We start from the raw sequence: 18,979 nt of genomic DNA, 5'->3' as shown, positions 1-18,979 counted from the left end.
GGGTTAAGCCTCTGCCTTCAGCTCAGGTCATGATCTCAGGGTCCTGGGATCAAGCCCCGCATCAGGCTCTCTGCTCAGTGGGGAGCCTGCTTCCCTCTCTCCCTCCCTGCCTCTCTGCCTACTTGTGATCTCTGTCAAATAAATAGATAAAATCGTTAAAAAAAATAAGACAAAACTCACAAACCTGACACAGCTCTTTTGTGCATAATAACATCCCAGCCCCCCTGGGAGGGGAGAGTCTAGATTTTTGCTTATTTTATCCCTCTGGCTCACTTGCCCTGAGCCTTCACCATGTTTCCAAGGCAGGCAGTCAGCCGTCTTGAATTTAGATCTGATCTCCAGTGAAATGAACGACGGGACATGGACATCCTTTGACTAGACGTTAGTAAAACGGGACAGAGAAGATGTTTTCTCTCATTGGAGGCTGGCGGGCATTTTGCTTGTGCTTTTGTTTCTCTAAACCGTAGTCCCAGCTCCAGCTAGTGAAAGCCGTGGGAGGAGAGTCTGTGGGTCTGCAGGTGGAAGCTGGATTCCTTCCTTCAGGGGGCAGGGACTCAACGCAGGGATAAGCCTTCCCAAGCGCTTCCGAGCTGGCAGCCCCGTGTGGGGAGATGCTGACAACGTCCCAGAGTCCCAGGCTCTCAGGCGGGCACAGCCACCGAGTGCCCCACATGCTGCGGTTAGCCAAGTGGTTTCAGCTCTGCTGTGAAGCTTCTGTCGCTCTGTGGCTGCTGGCTCCTAAAGAGTGCCCGGGGATGGGGGGGCTCTGAGGGGCTCTGGGGGGACCTCTCAGGGAGGAGGCTCTGTGCGTCATTTCCCAGGGTTTGTCTCTGGGGGTGGGGTCCCCAGATGTGACATCTGTCCGTGTGGGTCTGTGGTAGGCTTTCTGTGGGTCTCTGGGTGTGAGTCTCTGGCAGAGATCTCTGTGTAGGGTCTTGCTGAGGGGTCTCTATGGAGTCTCTGTGTGGGTCTCCGTCAGAGCGATGTGTGGGGGGCCGCAGAGGATGATGTTGGGCTGAGAGTGGTACACATGGGGGGTGCCCTCCTAGATTGCACCCTCCTTCTGGATATGTCCCTTCCAGCCAGGGGTGGGACAAGCCCCATCTGAGGGCATCCTGCTCCTCTGGGCTCTGGGGTAACCAAGACCGGGAGCCAGGCCAATCCCTTGGCCTCTGAGTCCCCACTAGTCCCCTGGGAGCCATCCTTGGGCCACACATGTACGTAAAGATCACAGACCACAAGTCCATCCCAGGACCCGCAGATCTACAAGCTTATCAAATTGTGCATAAGTTAACTTCTCTGCCTGAAGGCCTTGCTGCCTCTGGGCATCTGGCCATCCTTGTGGGAGCTCAGGTGGCTTCTGGACACCCCCAATCCCACCCCTCCCACCCCCTCACCCCTGGACTTGGCAGCTGGAGTGGGGTGGAGACCCTGCAGGGACAGCCCCAGGGCCTCTAACTTCTCCCCTCTGGGCCCTTGGGGACACCAAGGGTCCTCAGTCATCACACCAGGCATAGGCACACCCTGTCACTTGGCCTCCTTCCTGGCCTCCCACCTTAAGCACAGGCTCCCCCTGCCCACAGCCACACCCCCTCCATCCCCCAGAAGGGGAAGGGGGTGCTGGTGAGCAGGCCCCTTCAGTGCCCTGGAGCTGGGCAGGCTGGTCCCTGGGGGTCTCTGTGGCACCCCACACACACCCTCAGCACTAAGAGTGAGCTCATCCCTTGCTGCTCCGAGTGTGAAAAGAGGGGATGACGGAGCTAAGATGGGATTCCCTGGGGTGAGAAGGCTCCCGGGGAGGCTGTCCTCTACTCCCTGAAGGAGACTGTGGGGGGGGGCAGGATTTCTCACCTCTGCCCTCAGGGACAGCCTTGTGTCTCCCAACTGCGGGCCCCACTCTGACCTAGGACTCCGTCTTCCTGGAGCCTGAGCGGGATTTCTGCCTTGGCGGACCCTCCCTTACAGCCACACAAGCTCCAGGTGGAGGGAAAGCAGGAGAGGATGGGCAGAGCGAGGTCCCGGTCTGGGTCTTGTTCACCTTGTCGTGAAAACCCCGAAGGAGATGAGGAAGGAGGTGGGGGTGGACCCCGCGGTCACCCGTCCTCCAAGGCCCCATTCGTTCTGAAAGTCAAAGCAGGCCCTCGGGGAGAGCGGACCCTGATCCTTCCCACCCCCCGCAGCAGGGCACACACAGAGGCCAGCACCACTCACGAGAAAAAGAACATGTATTTTGGGGAAGCAAAGTAATTGTGGCACAGAGAAGCCATTAGCCCATAGAGGATGTGCTAATGTGAGAAAAAAAAGTTTTTCTCTGCACCGTTTGCGTTTTTTCTTGGAGGAAAGTTGTCCTCCCAGGAAAGGCGTGAGGAGCACACAGTGGCTGGCCGGGTGCGATGTATCTTTGAAGGAGGCAGTGCCTGGGGCAGTGCAGCTGCAGGGTGCGGCGTGGAGGGCCTGGCACCAGGGACCCACACTGGCAGGGTCTGCCTGGGCCCCCCGGCACCTGGGCGGGGAAGGGCCACGCAATCCACTCGGTCTTGTTGGCATAGCTGCGGCCCCTGGGGGTGCCCTGTGGGCTGGCTGTCTCCCTCATCACCCTCCTCTGCTCCTGGTAGGAGAGGACCCTGTGGTAGCAGACACTGGGGTCTGCTGAAGCCTGGAGATCCTTTTGGCACCAGCTGAACTCTGGGGCCCTGAGTCCCTGGTGAGGAACCATTTTCTCCTCTAGGATCCGCCCCACTGCGGTCACGACCACCTGAGCCTCGGCAGAAGTGCTGTCCATGGCCGACCTGCCCGTGGCTTGTCCCCGGCCCTGGGATGACGAATACTTGCCCTTTCGAAGGGAATCTTCCAGTCCTTTGCCTCTACTGGGAAGGAACCACTGGAGCAGGTGCCTCATTCTTCTCCTGAAGTAATTTTCCGGAGGCGCCACCTCCTTCTTCCCTGAGATCTCACAGGACTTGCTTCCTGAGGCATCTGCTGACTCCTGGCTCCGGATGGGGCGTGTCACCTCACTGATCTGGAGGAGCTTCAGTTCGGATGACTCTTTGGCAGTCTCTCTCGAGGGGGACCTCCTGGAGCTCTCTCTCTCCTTGGGGGGGACACATGACCTGCTCAGGTTCTTCCATTGGTGCTGCAGTCCCGGGGGTCCCCGCTGCCTATGGGGGCTCTGGCCACGGGATCTTGGGCCACGTGGCACCTGGGAAGTAGATGTGTCTTCGCTGGACCCGCTCTGGAAGCCAGACAGACATCCCTGAGAAGCCAAGACATCGGCAGCGAGGAACACGTTGGACTGACAGTCTTGAAGGAGAGGCTCAGTGGCACAGTCTTGAAGGAGGACCCCAGTCTCACAGTCTTGAAGGAGCACGGTGGGGCTGGCAGTCCGAGGCCAGTTCTCTGTCTCCATCAACTTCTGGGACTCCGATCCCCTGCACCGAGCCTCAAGGCATAGCTCTTCAGGATCTTGGGCAACCAACTTTGTAGGTGGTGGGGGGCTGTCGCTTTTCCCTGAGGACCCTGATCTTCTCAGCTCGCCACAGAGGCCTTGGTTGTTGGCCAGCACACGGGGTTCTAAGGTGACTCCCCAGGCAGGGGCCTCCTCGACCTCCCTGGGCTCTTCGGCACTCAAATCCTGGGGCTCTAAGCTGAGCTCTAGCACAGTCACGTCCCGTGAGGCCCAACCCCCATTCGCCCTCCTTGGCTCCTTCATGGCCATTGCTGGACTTGGACTTGACTCCAAGGTGCTGTTCATAAGAGTCCTCGAGGCAGTCTCACTGTGCCAGATTCTGCCCACAAAGCTGTATGTGAAGGTCTGAGAAGGTGGCCTGGTCCCCTGTCCAGCCAGAGGGCCACCCCCAGGTGCGTTCCCTTCCAGAGCCTGCTGGATTTCCTCACATGTAGGCTGGGGAGCATCAAGGGGACCCCCCCAGGTGGGATAAGACTCTTTCATTACCTCTCCTTGATAGGGCTGAGGAGGATTTCCCACGAACTTGGTCCCCGAGCCGGCCTTGGATACACAGGTGGCTGAGAGGGGACCAGAGGACTGGGAGAGGAGGAAGCCCTTCTTCAACTTGAAGAGGTTTATAGGCTTGAGAACCTTGAGGGGGAGGCCCCACTGGTGCTTCACCCTAAGCCTTATGATATGTGCTTCTAGCATCCGCTGAGTGTATGGACTGAGGATGGAAAAATCGTGGAAGGTGGTCATGCAGCGTTCCCAACACTTGGAAAGTGCTGGCTTTCCAGGTTTCCTGTGAGGGCTTGGCTTTCCAGGAAGGTCCAAGGTGTGGTGGGCAGCGAGCCTGGAAGGAACCTGACTCTCTCTGGACTGCCCCAACTTCCTGAAATGGTCTCTCAGGTCTTTTGCTGGGTGTTTCTCTTCTGTGCTGCTTGTGGAGGGCTTCAAGTCTGTGTCTGACTCCTCACTATTTCTTCCTGGAACCCTCCCTGGAGAGCTTGTCATGCCCCTTTGTAGATCTTTCTGGATCCTCCCTGCACTGGACCTTGAATCCTTGCCCAGGCTTTTTCCTGGCACGGTCCTTCCTGGGTACCTGGACCCAGTCTTCTGCATGGCCTGGCAGCTTCCATCCGTAGACTCAGACTCAGACGTGAGGCTGTGCCAGCTGCGTGCCTGGGGCACCTTCTGGAACTCTTGTTGAGGCTGTATCTTCAGGGATAGCTGGATCCTGCGGGGCGGGCCCCTTTCTTGCTTCATGAACCTCTTCCAAAGGTGCCACTCCAGTTGCTCCTGGAGCTCAGAGTCGATCAAGTTCCCAGGAAGGACAGAGTCTGACCCATGGCCCTGGGGGGCCTGGCCACCCGGCAGAAGGTTGGGAGGACCTTGGCTAAAGACTTCCTGAGATCTTTTCACCACAGGGGGTACCTTGTCACTTTCTAGTTGCTTCTTCAGAAAGTGACATTCCAGGTTTTGAATGGCAGTTGACATGTAAGATGGTGTCTTCTGGGCTACAGGGCAGGACACCTCGCAGCTCCCCATATCCGGTGGCAGAGAAGGCGGTCCGACTGGGACAGAGGGTTCAAGGCTTGCCTGGGTCTGGGGCTGAGCTAGAGAGGTGAGCTGGGGCTGGTCCAGAGGAAGGGGCTGGCGCTGATCCAGAGGGAGGGGCTGGGGCTGGTCCAGAGGGAGGGGCTGGAGCTGAGTCAGAGGGAGGGGCTGGGGCTGGGGCTGGTCCAGAGGGAGGGGCTGGGGCTGGTCCAAAGGGAGGGGCTGGAGCTGAGTCAGAGGGAGGGGCTGGGGCTGGGGCTGGTCCAGAGGGAGGGGCTGGGGCTGAGTCAGAGGGAGGGGCCGAGGCTGGGTCTGATCCAGAGGGAGGGGCTGGGGCTGAGCCAGAGGCAGGGGCAGGGACTGGGACAAGCTCAGGGTCAAGGGTTGAGGCAGGGCCAAAGGGTCCTGTAAGTCCTGGGTCAGGGAGAGGCGTGGAGCCAGGCTGGCCTGAATCTGGAGCGGCAAGGCATGAGAGAGCTCATTGAATATGATGGATGGGAGATCCAGTGGCGGATCGGTCACCCTGACAGTGGCCACCAGGGACTCGCTGTGCAGAAAGGGGAGACCCCAGAAGAGCTGGCTGCATTTCTGCTCCAAATTGTCCCCTGGAATCTTGGGATGTGGGGGCTTCTCAGGACTGAGCAGCTGTTTCGCTTTGCCCCTCATGCTCCAGAAGGACAGGCAGCCCATGGTGTCCTGCCCGTCAGCTGGGGACTTGAGCATTCTCCCGAAAGATGTCAGCTGGTATTTTGACCTTTCCTTCTTTTCCTTCTCCTTCCAAAACTTCAGTTCTGTTCTCTTGGTGGTGAGTATCTCCAGAAGCTTCTGGATGTCTGGGTTGATGGAAGGTGGCATCCTAGTCTCTCCCTGTCTGTGTGTGGGGTCTCCCCAGAACAAGGCCTCTAGTGGGCCGTGGGACAGAGGCACCTGATGGGACTCCAAGCATGCTGAGGTGGACAGTTTCCAGGCATTGGCAGCCGCCTGCCACCAGGACAGGGCCGAAATGGGGTAGCGTGAGTGGCCCAGGTCCGAGATGGCTGGGACAGGAGAAGCTGACCTGTCAGCTGACCAAGGCATGTGCGGAGCTGAGCTCTGTGGGATGGGGCATGGCGGGGGTGCCCTTGAGTCATTCTGAGGGAGAGTCAAAGGAGAGTCCAGCTGCTCTGGGGCCAAGGAGGCTGTCAGAGGCCCAGGGGAGGCCTCGGAAGGAGGGAGACATGGCGGGGAAGGGGGAAGAGCAAGGGGCTGGTGTGAAAAGCCATCCGGGGGGAGGAAAGGCTCTGCTGGCCGTGAAGTACTCAGGGAGGAGTGTGAACTGACAGAAATTGAGGAGATCATTGGTCCTGATGGCAGGGTGGAGGCCAGAGGCCGAGGGGGGCCCGTCAGCGGAGCGTGGGCAGGTGATGGGGCCATGGTGGGAGCAGCGTCTTCCACAGGCTCCCTGCATGGCTGACTGGCTCCAGCTGGCACCCCTTGGCGCACCGGCCCAGGGGCTGCTTGACGTAAGAACTGGTGAAAGCCGCCCTGGTCAGAGAGCCTCGCCAGGTGGCTGCGGGAGACAGGAGGTGTGAGCTGCCGCTGCAGCAGCTGGGGCCAGGAGCGGTCCCCACGGCCCTCCACACCCCACACCCATGTCACTATACTCCTTCTATCCCTCAGCCTGGGGCTTTGGTCAGTCTGTCCCCATGGCCCTCCACGCCCCACACCCATGTCACAATGCTTCTGCTATCCCTCAGCCTGGGGCTTTGGTCACAGTCTGTCCCCCCGGCTCCTCCCAGTTCCCCTGAACAGCCCCAGAGGCTGTTTCTTGCAGTGCCTGGGTCACACCATAGACTCAGGGAGGCCCACCCAGGGGAGAAGGGGGCAGATTCTTTACCTTTGCAGAAGGGAGAACAGGTCCTGAACCTCTTCCAGATCCTGTAGGCAATCTCTGAAAACTGGAAACAGGAGACTGGGTCACAGAGGAAGGCGGGGCCCAGGGGTCTTACAGGAGGCTGGGTACAATGTCCCTTTAGGGGAGACCTTTGGGGGATTGGACTTGGAAGCCCCAAACAGCACTGTCCAAGGCCACGTGCCCGCATGGTGATTACAGGGTTCATGATGGGGATCGCTTTGTCTTTTCCAAAGTGCTTCCTCATTCATGACCGTGTTTGGGGAGGAAGGACCATGTGGCCTCACAGAAGAATCTGAGTGGAGTTGAACAGCTTGTCCACAGTGGGAGCGGGAGGTCCCGCCCCCAGTCCAGGCCCTGGGGCCCCTGCTGAGCAATACTGGTTTCCAGCTCCTCAGGGCTTTGTTCTGGCACAGAATCTGGGAAGCCTCCAGGTTCTCCTCTTCCTCCCAGGAGCCCCCATCCCTCTACCCCAGGGCTCTGTTTCCTGAGGGATGGGTCAGACCCTGGTGTCCTGGAGACGGTGGGGCTGGGACCTCAGAGCAGGGGGCACAGTGTAACTGGGGCACGCAAGGGTGAGTGGTGGACACTCACTCACCTTTCAGAGTCTGGTTTTTCTTCCTTCTGTTGCTCCTTCTCCGTGGCTCCGCTTGGTACTGAGATAAGAGAAAACCGGGAGGCTGGGACTCCCACCCCAGCAGCAGGTGACCAGGTGCTCAGGGGCCTGACCTCTGCTAGAGAGGCAGCTCCTAACCTCTGGTCCTCGGCCACTGGTCACTGTGTTTGGGACACTGTCCTGCACCCCTCCACCACACCTGGACTCCAGCCTGAGATCTTTGGGGAGAAATCCTTGTGTCCCTCTAATCCCTGCCTGGTCTGGCTTGTCCTGGATGGATGGTGGTCTACCCTCTCCTGACAATTCTATCCGTTCCCATCTCAGGAGTCTCTCCAGTGACTCAGAAAAGTGGATAGAATAATAGAAAAGAAGATAGAATCACACTCTGCTGGGTCTGGGCCGAGGGTTCCTTACCTTCCTGCTCTTCCTGTGTTTCTGGAAATAGGAAAGTATGAGGAAGAAGAGCCCCAGTCCCCATACGAAGGCAAGGATGGTATTAACTGCCCAGATAGTGGGACTCAGCCAACCATCAGTAAGGAATTCCTGAGGGAAAAGATAATTCTCCATCTCTTTCCTCTGAAAAACATTAGTGTCCAGTCGCACTGCTGCCCGCAGGCAACTGAGCCCTGAGAGTTAGTAACCGATCGCACTGCTACCCTCAGGCAACTGAGCCCTGGGTGTGTATGTGCAGACACAAGCCTCATGCTCACATCACAGAGCTGTGGTCTGGTCACAAAGGGCCCTTGAGGACAGGTAAGGGACACAGGTAGCTGGACCACATCCACTCTCCACCGCCAGCCCATAGCTCCGTCATCCCTCCACCCTCCCAGGCCTGACACTCCTACCCGCTCACCCTGCTAGAGACAGATCTTTGTCAATTTGCCTTTCATCCTGCGTGGAGCTCAGAGAATACCTGTTCCCCTTGGGATCTCCAGTTGGGCTCCATCAGTTTCATAGCTTTTAAAAATCTGGACTTGTCCTTGGAATTTTGGTTAATTCCCAGGAATTCTGTCCTCTGTGTGCAGCTGCAGTCCCCCACATAATACGTTGTTGCCTTGCATGACCCTAGTACAAATGAAACTCAGATTCCTGTGGGCTTGAGCCATGTGCACTTTGAAAACATCTTCAAAGATGCTTCATTTCAATTAATCTTCACTAACTTCAGCTAGAGGGACTTAGAAAGTTAATGATTATTCCAAACTTACAAAGCTAAGGAAGTACAAACAAAGTGAAATAGTTAAACCTCCCAGGTATGTTTCTCAGTCAGTTCTAGTATTTTTCCCTCTCAGATGAGCAGAGAGTAAACTGCTGAAACACTTTCACAACATTCTGTGTAGGCACACTTGCACATGCTCACGCACATTTCTTAACAAATCCAGCATGTTCTAATCTTGGGTTCAAGGTTTTTTTTTTTTTTTCCAGTTCAAAGATTTCCTTCAGTAATTCTTGTAAGTTTGTGTATTTGGGAATATCTTTATTTTGCTTTCATTTTTGAAAGACAGATTTGCTAGGTATGGAATTCTGGGTTGACAATTTTTTTGAAAGACTTATTTATTTGACAGAGAGAGAGAGCATGCATGCACTAGCAGGGGGAGGAGCAGAGGGAGCGGGAAGGAAACCCCCCACAGGGCAGGGCCCCTGACATGGGGCTTGATCCCAGGACCCTGAGATCATGACCTGAACTGAAATGAAGATTCAGATGCCCAACAGAATGGGCCACCCAGGCACCTGGACAAGTTTTTCTCATTTAGCTTTTTGACTAGTGTCATTTCAGGGCCTTCCCCCCCTGCTTCTGGTTGGAAGTCAGTGGTTAATCTAATGCAGTCCTTCTGTATATGAAGGGATGTTTTTGTTTTGCAATTTCAAAATTTCTCCTTTGTTTTTCCATGGTGTGACTGTGATGTATCTAAGAGCAGATCTGCTTGTTTTTATTTTACTGCAGGTAAATATTGACTCTATATTTAAGGGTTTCCATCAAATTTGATAAGATTTCAGCCATTATTCCTACAAATATTCTGTCTTCCTCCCCATTTCTCCTTTCTTTCTGAGAACATTCCTTTAAGTAGATAAGAACTTCCAAATGAGTCCACATTTCTCCCAGGCTTGCAGCGAACTGTTACTCAAAAGCCCAAGTTTCTCAACATTCATGTCAGTGTCTAGAAAGTAGCTTCAGTTCTGAGAATGTCTTGGGTATGGAGTGTTTTGCTGACATCATGGGAAGCTGCCTGTATGATGATGTCATGCCTGTGCCCATGGGCTCTGACTGTGGTGGGGCTGTGAGTTTGAGCCATCACTTCAGAAAATGCTTCATCATGACCTGGTCCAAGCTGAAGAGAGCAGGCCTTTTGAAAGAGGGATTCTGCTGCTAGAGCTAGAGAAAACCTGCCATTTTGTAGTAATAAGAAATGGGGACCACCCAGTCCCGTCAAGTGGAAGGTATGTGCTCTGCAGTATTGTGCTCAAGTTACAATGAACTACAGTGAAACATCATAAGTGTAAATTATGTAAACATGCTACTGAGGAAGAGATAAAAGTGACTTGCAGAAAAATTGTGCAGGATGGTTGCATTTGTTCTAGTTTCAAAACTATACAAAATCAAATATGATTTACTTTGGTAAGAATATAAAGAAAACACAGAGAATAGCGAACAGGACTGATGGATGGGGGAGGGATGTACAGACAACTCTAAAGATGTGGATGATACCGCATTTCTTAGAAAGGTTGGGATGTCTACCATGGGTTACCCCCAGCTTTCCCACGATGGTAAGTGCTGACTGTCCCTTCAGGTGGTACATAATATCAGAAATGGAAAATAGTATTTAAACTCTTCAAAGATCATTGCTTTAATAAAAATGTACAATTTACTTAACAATTCTGAGCTCTGGCCCTCTGCCTAAACAGACCCGGGAAGGTAAGCTGTAGTCCATGGCTTGGCCCCTGAGCTATATCCATAAGTAGACAGCACCCCACAGACACCATCATGGTCACAGCCAAATTGACATCCAGCCATGCTGCCCAGAAATCCTGAAGCACCAGACATTGCCTTACCAACGCATTCTCTGATGCCAGGTTCATTGCTCCTGCCAGTTTTCATGTTTATGCTCTATGTAACGGCATTCATTCCATATCTGTGCCATAAATATTCAGAAGAAACCCAATGAGTGTTTATGAGAAGATGTCCTTGGAAATACTTTCCAAGGGAACATTTTTTAAAGGCAACAGATTCCCCCCCACCCCTTTGCAGCCTTTCTTATTCTTTTTAAAAAAAGATTTATATATTTATTTGGGAGAGAGTGATAGAAAGCACAACAGCGGGGAGGAGTGCAGAGAGAGAGAGAATCTCCAGATGACTCCCTGCTAAGTGCTGGTTAGCCAAGCTAACCCTGAGATCCTGACCTGAGCTGAAATCAGGAGTCAGGCCCTTAACCCACTGAGCCATCCAGGTTGAGTATCAGCCAGCCACGGGTGTCCACGTTTATTTCTTTGTTACACATCTCCAACCTTCTCAATCTGATCCACTTCTTATGCTGATCAGGAAGCTAGTCAGATCTCCCAATCCATCGTGGGAACAGCTGATCCCAGAGCCATGTGCCCTGGACCCAGTGTTAATTCCAGTGTGAGTCACCTGGCTTCTGAGCTTCCTAACCAGGCTCTTCTCCATGAGAGGATACTGTGCTAGTTCGGGGGTGAGAGTCATTCTTAATAATCACAATTGTGGCTGACACTGCTATTCTTTATGCTTAGGCTTATGCTGAGTGTGTGACAGATGGTCTATCAGCAATTCCACAAAGGAAAGAAAACCACGGCTGAGCTCTTCAGCGGGTAGCTCTCTGCCAGAGGATCAAACCCAGACTGGCTTGCTCAGAGTTTGGGGAAACCCAGCATCCTGGCTCCATTGCCTCCAGGAGAAGCAAATCCCATGCTCATGTTTTGTTGATGTCTGGTTGTATGTCCCTTCTTAGTTGCAGTTGTGTATGTTTCTTATTTGATTAATTTTATTCTTACGATCACTTTGCCTACTACTTCATGCAGTTACTGGATTTTCATTTTGTTTCTTTTTTTTTTTCTGGGTTTTGGCATATAGCCTAGTCCTTTTCTATACTTTCTTTGAAGGTGCTTGTTGAGAGTTTACTACAGACTTCTATTAGAATCTTTAAAATTAATAACCAAGGCACATCCCAATAATTTCTGAGTAAATATGATGCCCATCTTCCATTCTTTATTTATTTTCTTAATTACAAATGTGAAGTACTTTCTGTAGTAGGGTTTTAGAATGTGTGTGTGTTTGTGTTTACTGAGAGAGAAAAAGAGAGATAGAGACAGAGATAGACACAGAAAGAGAGACATTTATTTTAAAGAATTTGCTGACTGTGAAAGCTGGCATGTTTGAATTCTGCAGATTGGTGGCAGACCAAGCTGATGTGTCAATTTGAGTCTGAACCCTGCCTGGAGGCAGAACTCCTTCACACTTGGGGGACCTCAATCTTTTCTTTTAAGGCCTTCAATGATTAGATGAGGCCCACCCACATTATGGAGCATAATCTGGTTTTTTTTTTTTCAATATTTAAGTGAAAATTACATATAAAATAATACCTTTGCAGTTACATCCAGATATGTATTTGATCAACTATCTGGGTCCTCTGGCCTACACAACTTGTCACGTATAATTAACCATCACAATTAACCCTTGTCAACTTAGGACCCATACACATCTCTTCAAGTCATGCTTAATTTCCAAATAAAGACAATAACAAGGTTATACTTCTGTCTACCATGATGCAACTATCTTACATACAACTTAGAATGCACTAATACATCCCCTAGCAGAGGATACAAAGTCCTTGGAGATGTTCCTTCTTCTGCCTGATAACCTGTAACTTCAATACTAGGGTGCAAACTCCATACGTCATATGTTCTCTGATAAGAGACCAAGAGAAGGAAGAAAAGAGATGGACCAACACAAAAATACTCATAACAAAATAACAAAGAAATACTCATAAGAATTAGAGTCCTGGAATGCCCGGGTGGCTGAGTTGGTTAAGCATCCGACTCTTGGTTTTGGCCCAGGTCATGATGTCAGGGTCATGGGATTGAGTTCCACATCGGGCTCCATGCTCAGCATGGAATCCGCTGGAGATTCTCTCTTTCTTCTGCCTCTGTCCCACCCCCGACTTGCACTCTGAACAAAGAAACAAATGAAAAAATCTTATGAAAAAAAGAATTGAAGTCCTTATTTCTGTAACTGGTCACATGGTCATAGCTGGTATTGTACCTGCTACTCTGGCTGCTTGTTCTACATTACATTTGCTGTGAACAAGCACCTCATCTGGTCATGATTCTTTATCTGGTGGAGTGACCCAACCCTTCATTCCTGAGTTTTCTGGACTACCAGTAGTCCTGCCTGGAATGGGTGGTTATCATTTTTCACTGACATTCACTCCAGAGCTTGGTGGAATCTCTCATACTGCAGACATGCCCTCTATTTCCTCCATGGTGCCCTCCATTTCCTCCATGGTGCCCTCCATTTCCTCCATGGTGGATTAACAGTCTCATTTTTCTGCGTAGTCAGGATCGTTAAACACCTTAACTCTCATTTTATGTGTTTATTCAAAGGCATGAAAAGCCCAAGGTGGCCGAGCAGCCATCTTCAGTTCCACTTTAATGGAATCACAGTATGTCTCCTGGTGGTAGCATTCTTCCCTTTGAGTGAGGGTCTCTAGATCTGCAGGGCATGAGGTCACAGAAACACAAGGATCAAAGATTTCCTAGTGACGTCACTAGGGTAATACAGGTGTTTCTCCATTTCTAGCGCTAGCTTCATGGACCCATGAATCCTGACTATGGGAGAAAGAGCATCACATACGGGCACATTGATTCAGAGCATACCCAGTCTCCTGAAGAATGTTGCCCCAGGACAAATTTTACCTGCAAGTGATTGCCACCCAGCCAGCTCTGTAACTGAGTCTTCAAAAGGCCATTTCGTTGTTCTAGCAAGCCAGTTGCTTCGGATGGTGGAAAGCATGGTACAACCATGAATTCTATCATCATGGGCTCACTGCTGCCCTTCATCTGCTATGAAACACATTCCTTGACCAGGGGCAACACGGTGTGGGACACCATGCCAATGGGTAAAGCATTCCATAAGTCCAAGGATAGTAGATTTAGCAGAGGCACTGTTTGCAGGGAAGGAAACTACATATCCAGAGCAGGTGTCTATTCAGCAAGAACAAAATAAACACCTCCTCTTCCGTGACAAATGTGGCCCAGTGCAATCAAACTGCTACCGGGCAGCTGGCAGGTCACCCTGGGGAATGGCGCCATGTTGGACTCTACTGGTGGCAGATCGGGCGCTCAGTGGTGCTTCATAACTTGGTTGGATTTGCTAAGTGGAAAGATGTGTTGCTGAGCCCATAATACTCTCTCCCACCACAGCCCTTTCTTCATGATCCCTTTGAGCAATGGCAGGGATGGCTGGGGTCCACAGACAAGTCATCCTATGTACTTGCTGATTAAATGCCTCCTGTGCTGAGCATTCTCATGAGACATAAATGTCTCCACAATTTTTAGCCATCCAGAGAATTCCATCCATAGACCTTTCCCCAGTTTCCCTTGCCACCTATTTTCCAATTGTGCTCAAGTCCTTGACCATCCAAGCCAAAGTGTGGACAGCAGCCCCTGAACTGGTATAGAATTGCCTGTCTTGCCACTTTCCCTTTCAGGAAAGGGAATTCCTAGGCACACTGCTTGAAGTTCTGCACCCTGGGAGTATTTTCCTTCGTGGAAGTCCCGGACAGGGGCTGCAGGGAGGTGACCATCATTTCCAGGTGGTGCCTGAGTACATGCCAGGAGCATCTCTGACCCGGGTACGATTTTTCTCTTCTTCTGTCACCTGACCGCAGGTAACTCTCAATGAGGAGGCCATAGGCACATAATGGGAAGGAAGGCAGTGGGTTGGGAGTGGGGAACCACGCACCCTTGGACAGCTTCTTTGTGTAACTTGCATGCCCAGGATTGCCTGGGCCCAGCCATGTGTATAGCAGTCCCACTGCACGATGGAACGCTGCTTGAAATGTTCTACTTTGTGGCATGGTGGGTCAGGTGACAGCCGCCTGATGGCTGAGTGTCACTGTGCATCATGTTCAGGTCACCTTTTAAGTGGGTAGCCCAAGGTTAAGTTAAGGCCCTCTAATAGGTCTTGAGCTGTTTCTCAAAAGGAACAATTATCCAAAGACAATGGTGGGGCTTGGTCCCCAACCCCTAAGGTCCTGCACTGCAGATCACCTACAAGAACCGGCCAAAGCGCCAAATAGCAATCCTATCTGCCCTCGGAGCTGCAGGGTCATGTGGACTGAGTGGCCGAGCAGCTCGCACAGCAGCCTGGACCTGATGCAGAACTTTCTGTCCTTCTGGGTCTCACTCAAAACGAGCAGCTTTTTGGGTCACTCAATAAATGAACTGGGGTCCCACATCTAAATGAGGACTGTTTTGCCTCCAAAAGTCAAAGGAGGTCATGGAATCATGCCTCATTCATGGCTTTTGGAGGGGTCAGATACAACAAATGACAAGTTAGAAGGAACATCTCATCGTGCTCCACAGACCAGGACCCTAGAAATTTCACTGAGTTCAAAGGCCTCTGAATTTGTTTGATGGACTTACCACCCTCTGTTGTACTAACATCTTCCCAATAACTCTACAGTGGTTGTGGCTTCTTGTTCACGAGGTCCAGTCGTCAATGTCATGGGCTTGTGTGAGCATGGTCTCTTGTGTGGAAGGGAAATGCAGTCAAGTCCCTGGGAACTAAACCATGACACAGGGCTGGAGAGTTGATACACCTCTGTAGGACAGGAGAGGGTATTTCTGGCCTGGCCAACTGAAAGAAAACTGCTTCTGGTGGTTTTTACCAACGGGTTGGAGGAGAGAGCATTTTTTAGGCCGATAGCTGTAGAATCGATTGTGGGGGATGTGTTAATTTGTCCAAGCAATGAGGCTACATCTGGTGCAGGAGCACAGAGTCACCATCTGGGTAAAGTTACGAGAACCCATAGTCATTATTCAGGATCCATCTGTTTTCTGCACAGACTTAATAGGAAAGCTGGAAGGGGAGGGGTTGGCCGTCACCACCCTGTGCCCCTCAAGTCCTTGATGTTGGCATTCATCTCTGCAGTTCCTCTAGAAATGTGTCATAACTTATGGTTTTCCACTAGAGACAGTTCTAGTGGCTTCCATGTGGCTTTCTCACCATAATAGTACTTATTAATAGGCCATGGAATCAACATAGGGATGCTGCTGGCTCCTGGGAATGTCTTCCCAACTATGCAGTCCAGACCTGCGAAATAACCACAGGCTAAACTTAGGGATCCACTGGGCTGACTCTGAGATCAGCCTTCAACAGTCTGATTTCCATGAGCTTCTACTCTGAGTGCTGGACAACAGGGATGTTTTGGGTCTCCTGAAATTCCTGCCAACTCGGATCCTGTGTTCATAGTCTCTGAAAAGTCTGATTAGTTTATTTTTTGCAATGCACAGTAACCCTGCAGAGGGCCAGAGGTTCCTTTGGGGAAGTCTGGGTGAAGGATTAACAGTAAAAACTTTTGGCGTTGTAGCAGAGTCACCCCTCTTGGCCTTCCATCCACTCAAGGTGTTTTGGGTCTGCAAACTGGCTCAAGACTGAGAAGCCATTGCTCTCTGTTTCCAGGACTCAAGTTAAGGTCTATTCACTCAACTAGCATTGCTCACACAGGTCGAGTATTGGACATTCCGTTTCTTTCCTTTCTAGAACACAGGGATCAAGTTCTGATTACTTCATTGGCTCTGCTGTCCATGATGGCCGCAAGTCCACACGGCTTTGGTTGTGGGGTGCTACCCCTGGCCCATGCCACCCCCGATCCAACCAATTCTATTGCGTGCCGGTTTCCCTGTTATAGCCACAGTTCCCACTGGAGGGTCCGGCTCATGGCACAGAGCAATCACAGAACCCTTCAGGGGTGCGGCCTCCACTCACTAGTGATTTCTCACAGTCCTGGTGGAAGGTCTGGGGTCTGATCCTTCCCAGGGTGGGTCAGAATGTCTTTGTGACAACTACACTCTCACTTCACCAGCCTGCCACAACAGACAAAGTCTTTCTGTCCACCGAAATCCCTATGCCAGAATTCCAGTCCCTGGTGTGATGGTCTTGGGAGGAGGTCCTTGGGGAGATGATTAAATCAGGAGGTGGCAACCGTCATGAATGGGATTAGGGTCTTTCGGAAAAACTCCAGAAACCATGGGAGAAAACTGGCAGTATGCAACCCGGGCCCTCGCCAGAAGCTGACCACGCTGGCGTCCTGACCTCAGACCTCCAGACCCTGTGACTGTGAGAAATAAATAAAACTGTTGTGATTACAGCCCCCAACAATGCTGCTTTGTCCACCAGCCCAAACTGCCTACGAAACCCCCTGAGCTTTGAATCTCTGCCTTTGTAGGACACCAAGGCCAGCCTGGTGCTTTAGCTTTACCGAGCAGAAGCCACCTTTTGGGTTATGTTTCCGCCAACCAACCGATTGGACAAACCAACCCAAAGCTGCCACATTAGATTCAGATTCTCTGCTTAGCGGGTCCATCTCTGCAAATGTGTCTTGATCTGCCTTCCTGTTCCTTCTATCCTCAACCTCCAGCCACAAGGCATTTGGGATTGCCTCCTTTGGGCTCAAACTTTGGGAGGAAAGTTGGCTTTTTGTCATGTTACTTTTTAATGGGACTTAACATAGGAGGTGATCTATGGATTCAGCTGGGTTCAGAAGAGTCTGGTTGTTTGCTAGTGAGATCAGTACTCAGTGAGATTAGTACATCGCTAATTAGAATATGCCAAATGTCTTGAGTAGGTTGGGTGATGTTCAAATATAGCTTTGCGTTTGGACGAAATGTTAATACTAATTGCCCTTTAACTCAAATATTGGTTTCAGGCTTTAAATTCTCCTAAGCTCAAAGATCTTCCCCTAAATCAGTAACCAGAAATGGATGCTGGTTTCACTTTAAACCCAATAAACCATCTGCTCCACGCCTCTGGCTTTGCTTATCCCCTAGGAGCAGAACACCTCTCCCAGACACGGCCTCTGCTTGGGAGCATGGATTACTTGTCAGCCCTGCCAGGAACCATCAGACACACCTCAATTCCACCTGGTTTGAAACGCAGTCAGGTTCTCACTCCTGGCGTTCCTGTCTGATTGCGAAGCCAGCCGGAAGCCCAGCAGAATCCCTGATGTCTTCGTTTCCCAAGATCCAGTCATTCTGGTCTTCTCCTAAGGGTGGTTCAAATCCAGCCACAGAAGTCTTTCTCCCCAGACATCAGCCAAATCCAAGTTGCCTATTCTCCTTGAACCCCGCAGGAGACCCCTCCCTGACCCACCTGCCCCCACGTTAGACTGATGCTATCTATTCTCCACATGGAGCGAGGATAGTCTTTGCAAAACATTTAACAAATTTGTCTATTCTTGTCTTAATATATTTTTAAAAGATTTTATTTATTTATTTGTGTGTGTGAGAGAGAGACAGCATGAAAAGGGTGAGGTCAGGGGGAGAAGCAGACTCCCAGCTGAGCAGGGAGCCTGACTCAGGGCTTGATCCCAGGACTCCAGGATCATGACCTGAGCATAAGGCAGACACTTAACCAATGAGCCACCACAGCACCCTTCTTAATACATTTTAATGGCTACCCATTAAACTGTTCCTGGGCTAAGGAGAAAGACCCTTCATGAAACCTCAGTAAGTCTTCAGAACTCCACTTCTGGCAACATTCCCTAACATGTACGAGTGTGTGCACATCTCTCTCTACACACACACCCACCACAAACACAGAACTAGCATACACATGATACAGGATGTATAATGCATATAATTATCTGCATCATGTAAGCTTACATACACTCACATGGGTAATATATTACATAAATTACATAAATACACAATATTATAATTTTATGCTTATGTGTATAACATACATTTAATGAAGAAATATATTTAATATATCATGCATAATAACCACACATACCTGTACCACAAAGAAATACTAAACATTGTTAATTATTAATGTAGTAATGCATGTCTAAGGTGTTATTAAAATCCATTATTTGCTTCCTGGCCAAACTACGGATTAGTTCCAAACTAATCTGCTTCTTCTGCTCCAAACAATTGGTCTGAGAGGTGTGCTTCCCTCAGTTGTTGGGACTGAGACTAATTACTTAGTAAACTGGGGTTTATGACAAGGCTGTGTCCCTTCAGAAAGAAGTCATCTGCTCTCCTCCATGGTAACTGTAAAGATCACACTTTCATTGAAGTAGAGTTCAGATAGCATATAATTTACTATTTTAAAGTCTACAATTTACTGGGTTTTAGTTCAGTCACAATCTTGTGCAACAGTTACCTTTGTGTGGAACCAAAATAATTTTGTTGCCCCCAAAGGAGATCCCAAGGCATTAGGCGGTTACTCCCTTTT

The 18,979-nt window shown here is 50.8% G+C and overlaps 1 protein-coding gene across 1 annotated transcript; it reads right to left on the bottom strand.

The window, feature by feature from the left end:
• Positions 1-2,207: 2,207 nt before the first annotated feature.
• Positions 2,208-8,560, bottom strand: LOC125080704 (spermatogenesis-associated protein 31A6-like). Its single transcript, XM_047694673.1, has 5 exons — positions 7,924-8,560; positions 7,492-7,549; positions 6,879-6,939; positions 5,304-6,551; positions 2,208-5,099 (listed from the first exon to the last, which is right to left on the bottom strand). Exons 1-5 carry the CDS (start codon positions 8,074-8,076, stop codon positions 2,267-2,269), a joined length of 4,353 nt encoding a protein of 1,450 aa, XP_047550629.1. The 5' UTR covers positions 8,077-8,560; the 3' UTR covers positions 2,208-2,266.
• Between the last annotated feature and the right edge of the window lie 10,419 nt (positions 8,561-18,979).

This window comes from Lutra lutra, chromosome 11 (assembly GCF_902655055.1).
Source record: "Lutra lutra chromosome 11, mLutLut1.2, whole genome shotgun sequence".
NCBI classification, from domain to species: Eukaryota; Metazoa; Chordata; class Mammalia; order Carnivora; family Mustelidae; genus Lutra; species Lutra lutra.
Note: the sequence above shows the minus strand (reverse complement) of the source record. Positions and strands in the feature narration are given on the sequence as shown.

Coding starts and splice junctions, on each gene's coding strand:
- LOC125080704 (XM_047694673.1), bottom strand. CDS start 8,076: ATGGAGAATTATCTTTTCCCTCAGGAATTCCTTACTGATGGTTGGCTG. Junction 7,550..7,923: donor AACACAGGAAGAGCAGGAAG/GTAAGGAACCCT, acceptor CTCTTATCTCAG/TACCAAGCGGAGCCACGGAG. Junction 5,100..5,303: donor CTGGATCAGACCCAGCCTCG/GCCCCTCCCTCT, acceptor GGATCAGCGCCA/GCCCCTTCCTCTGGACCAGC.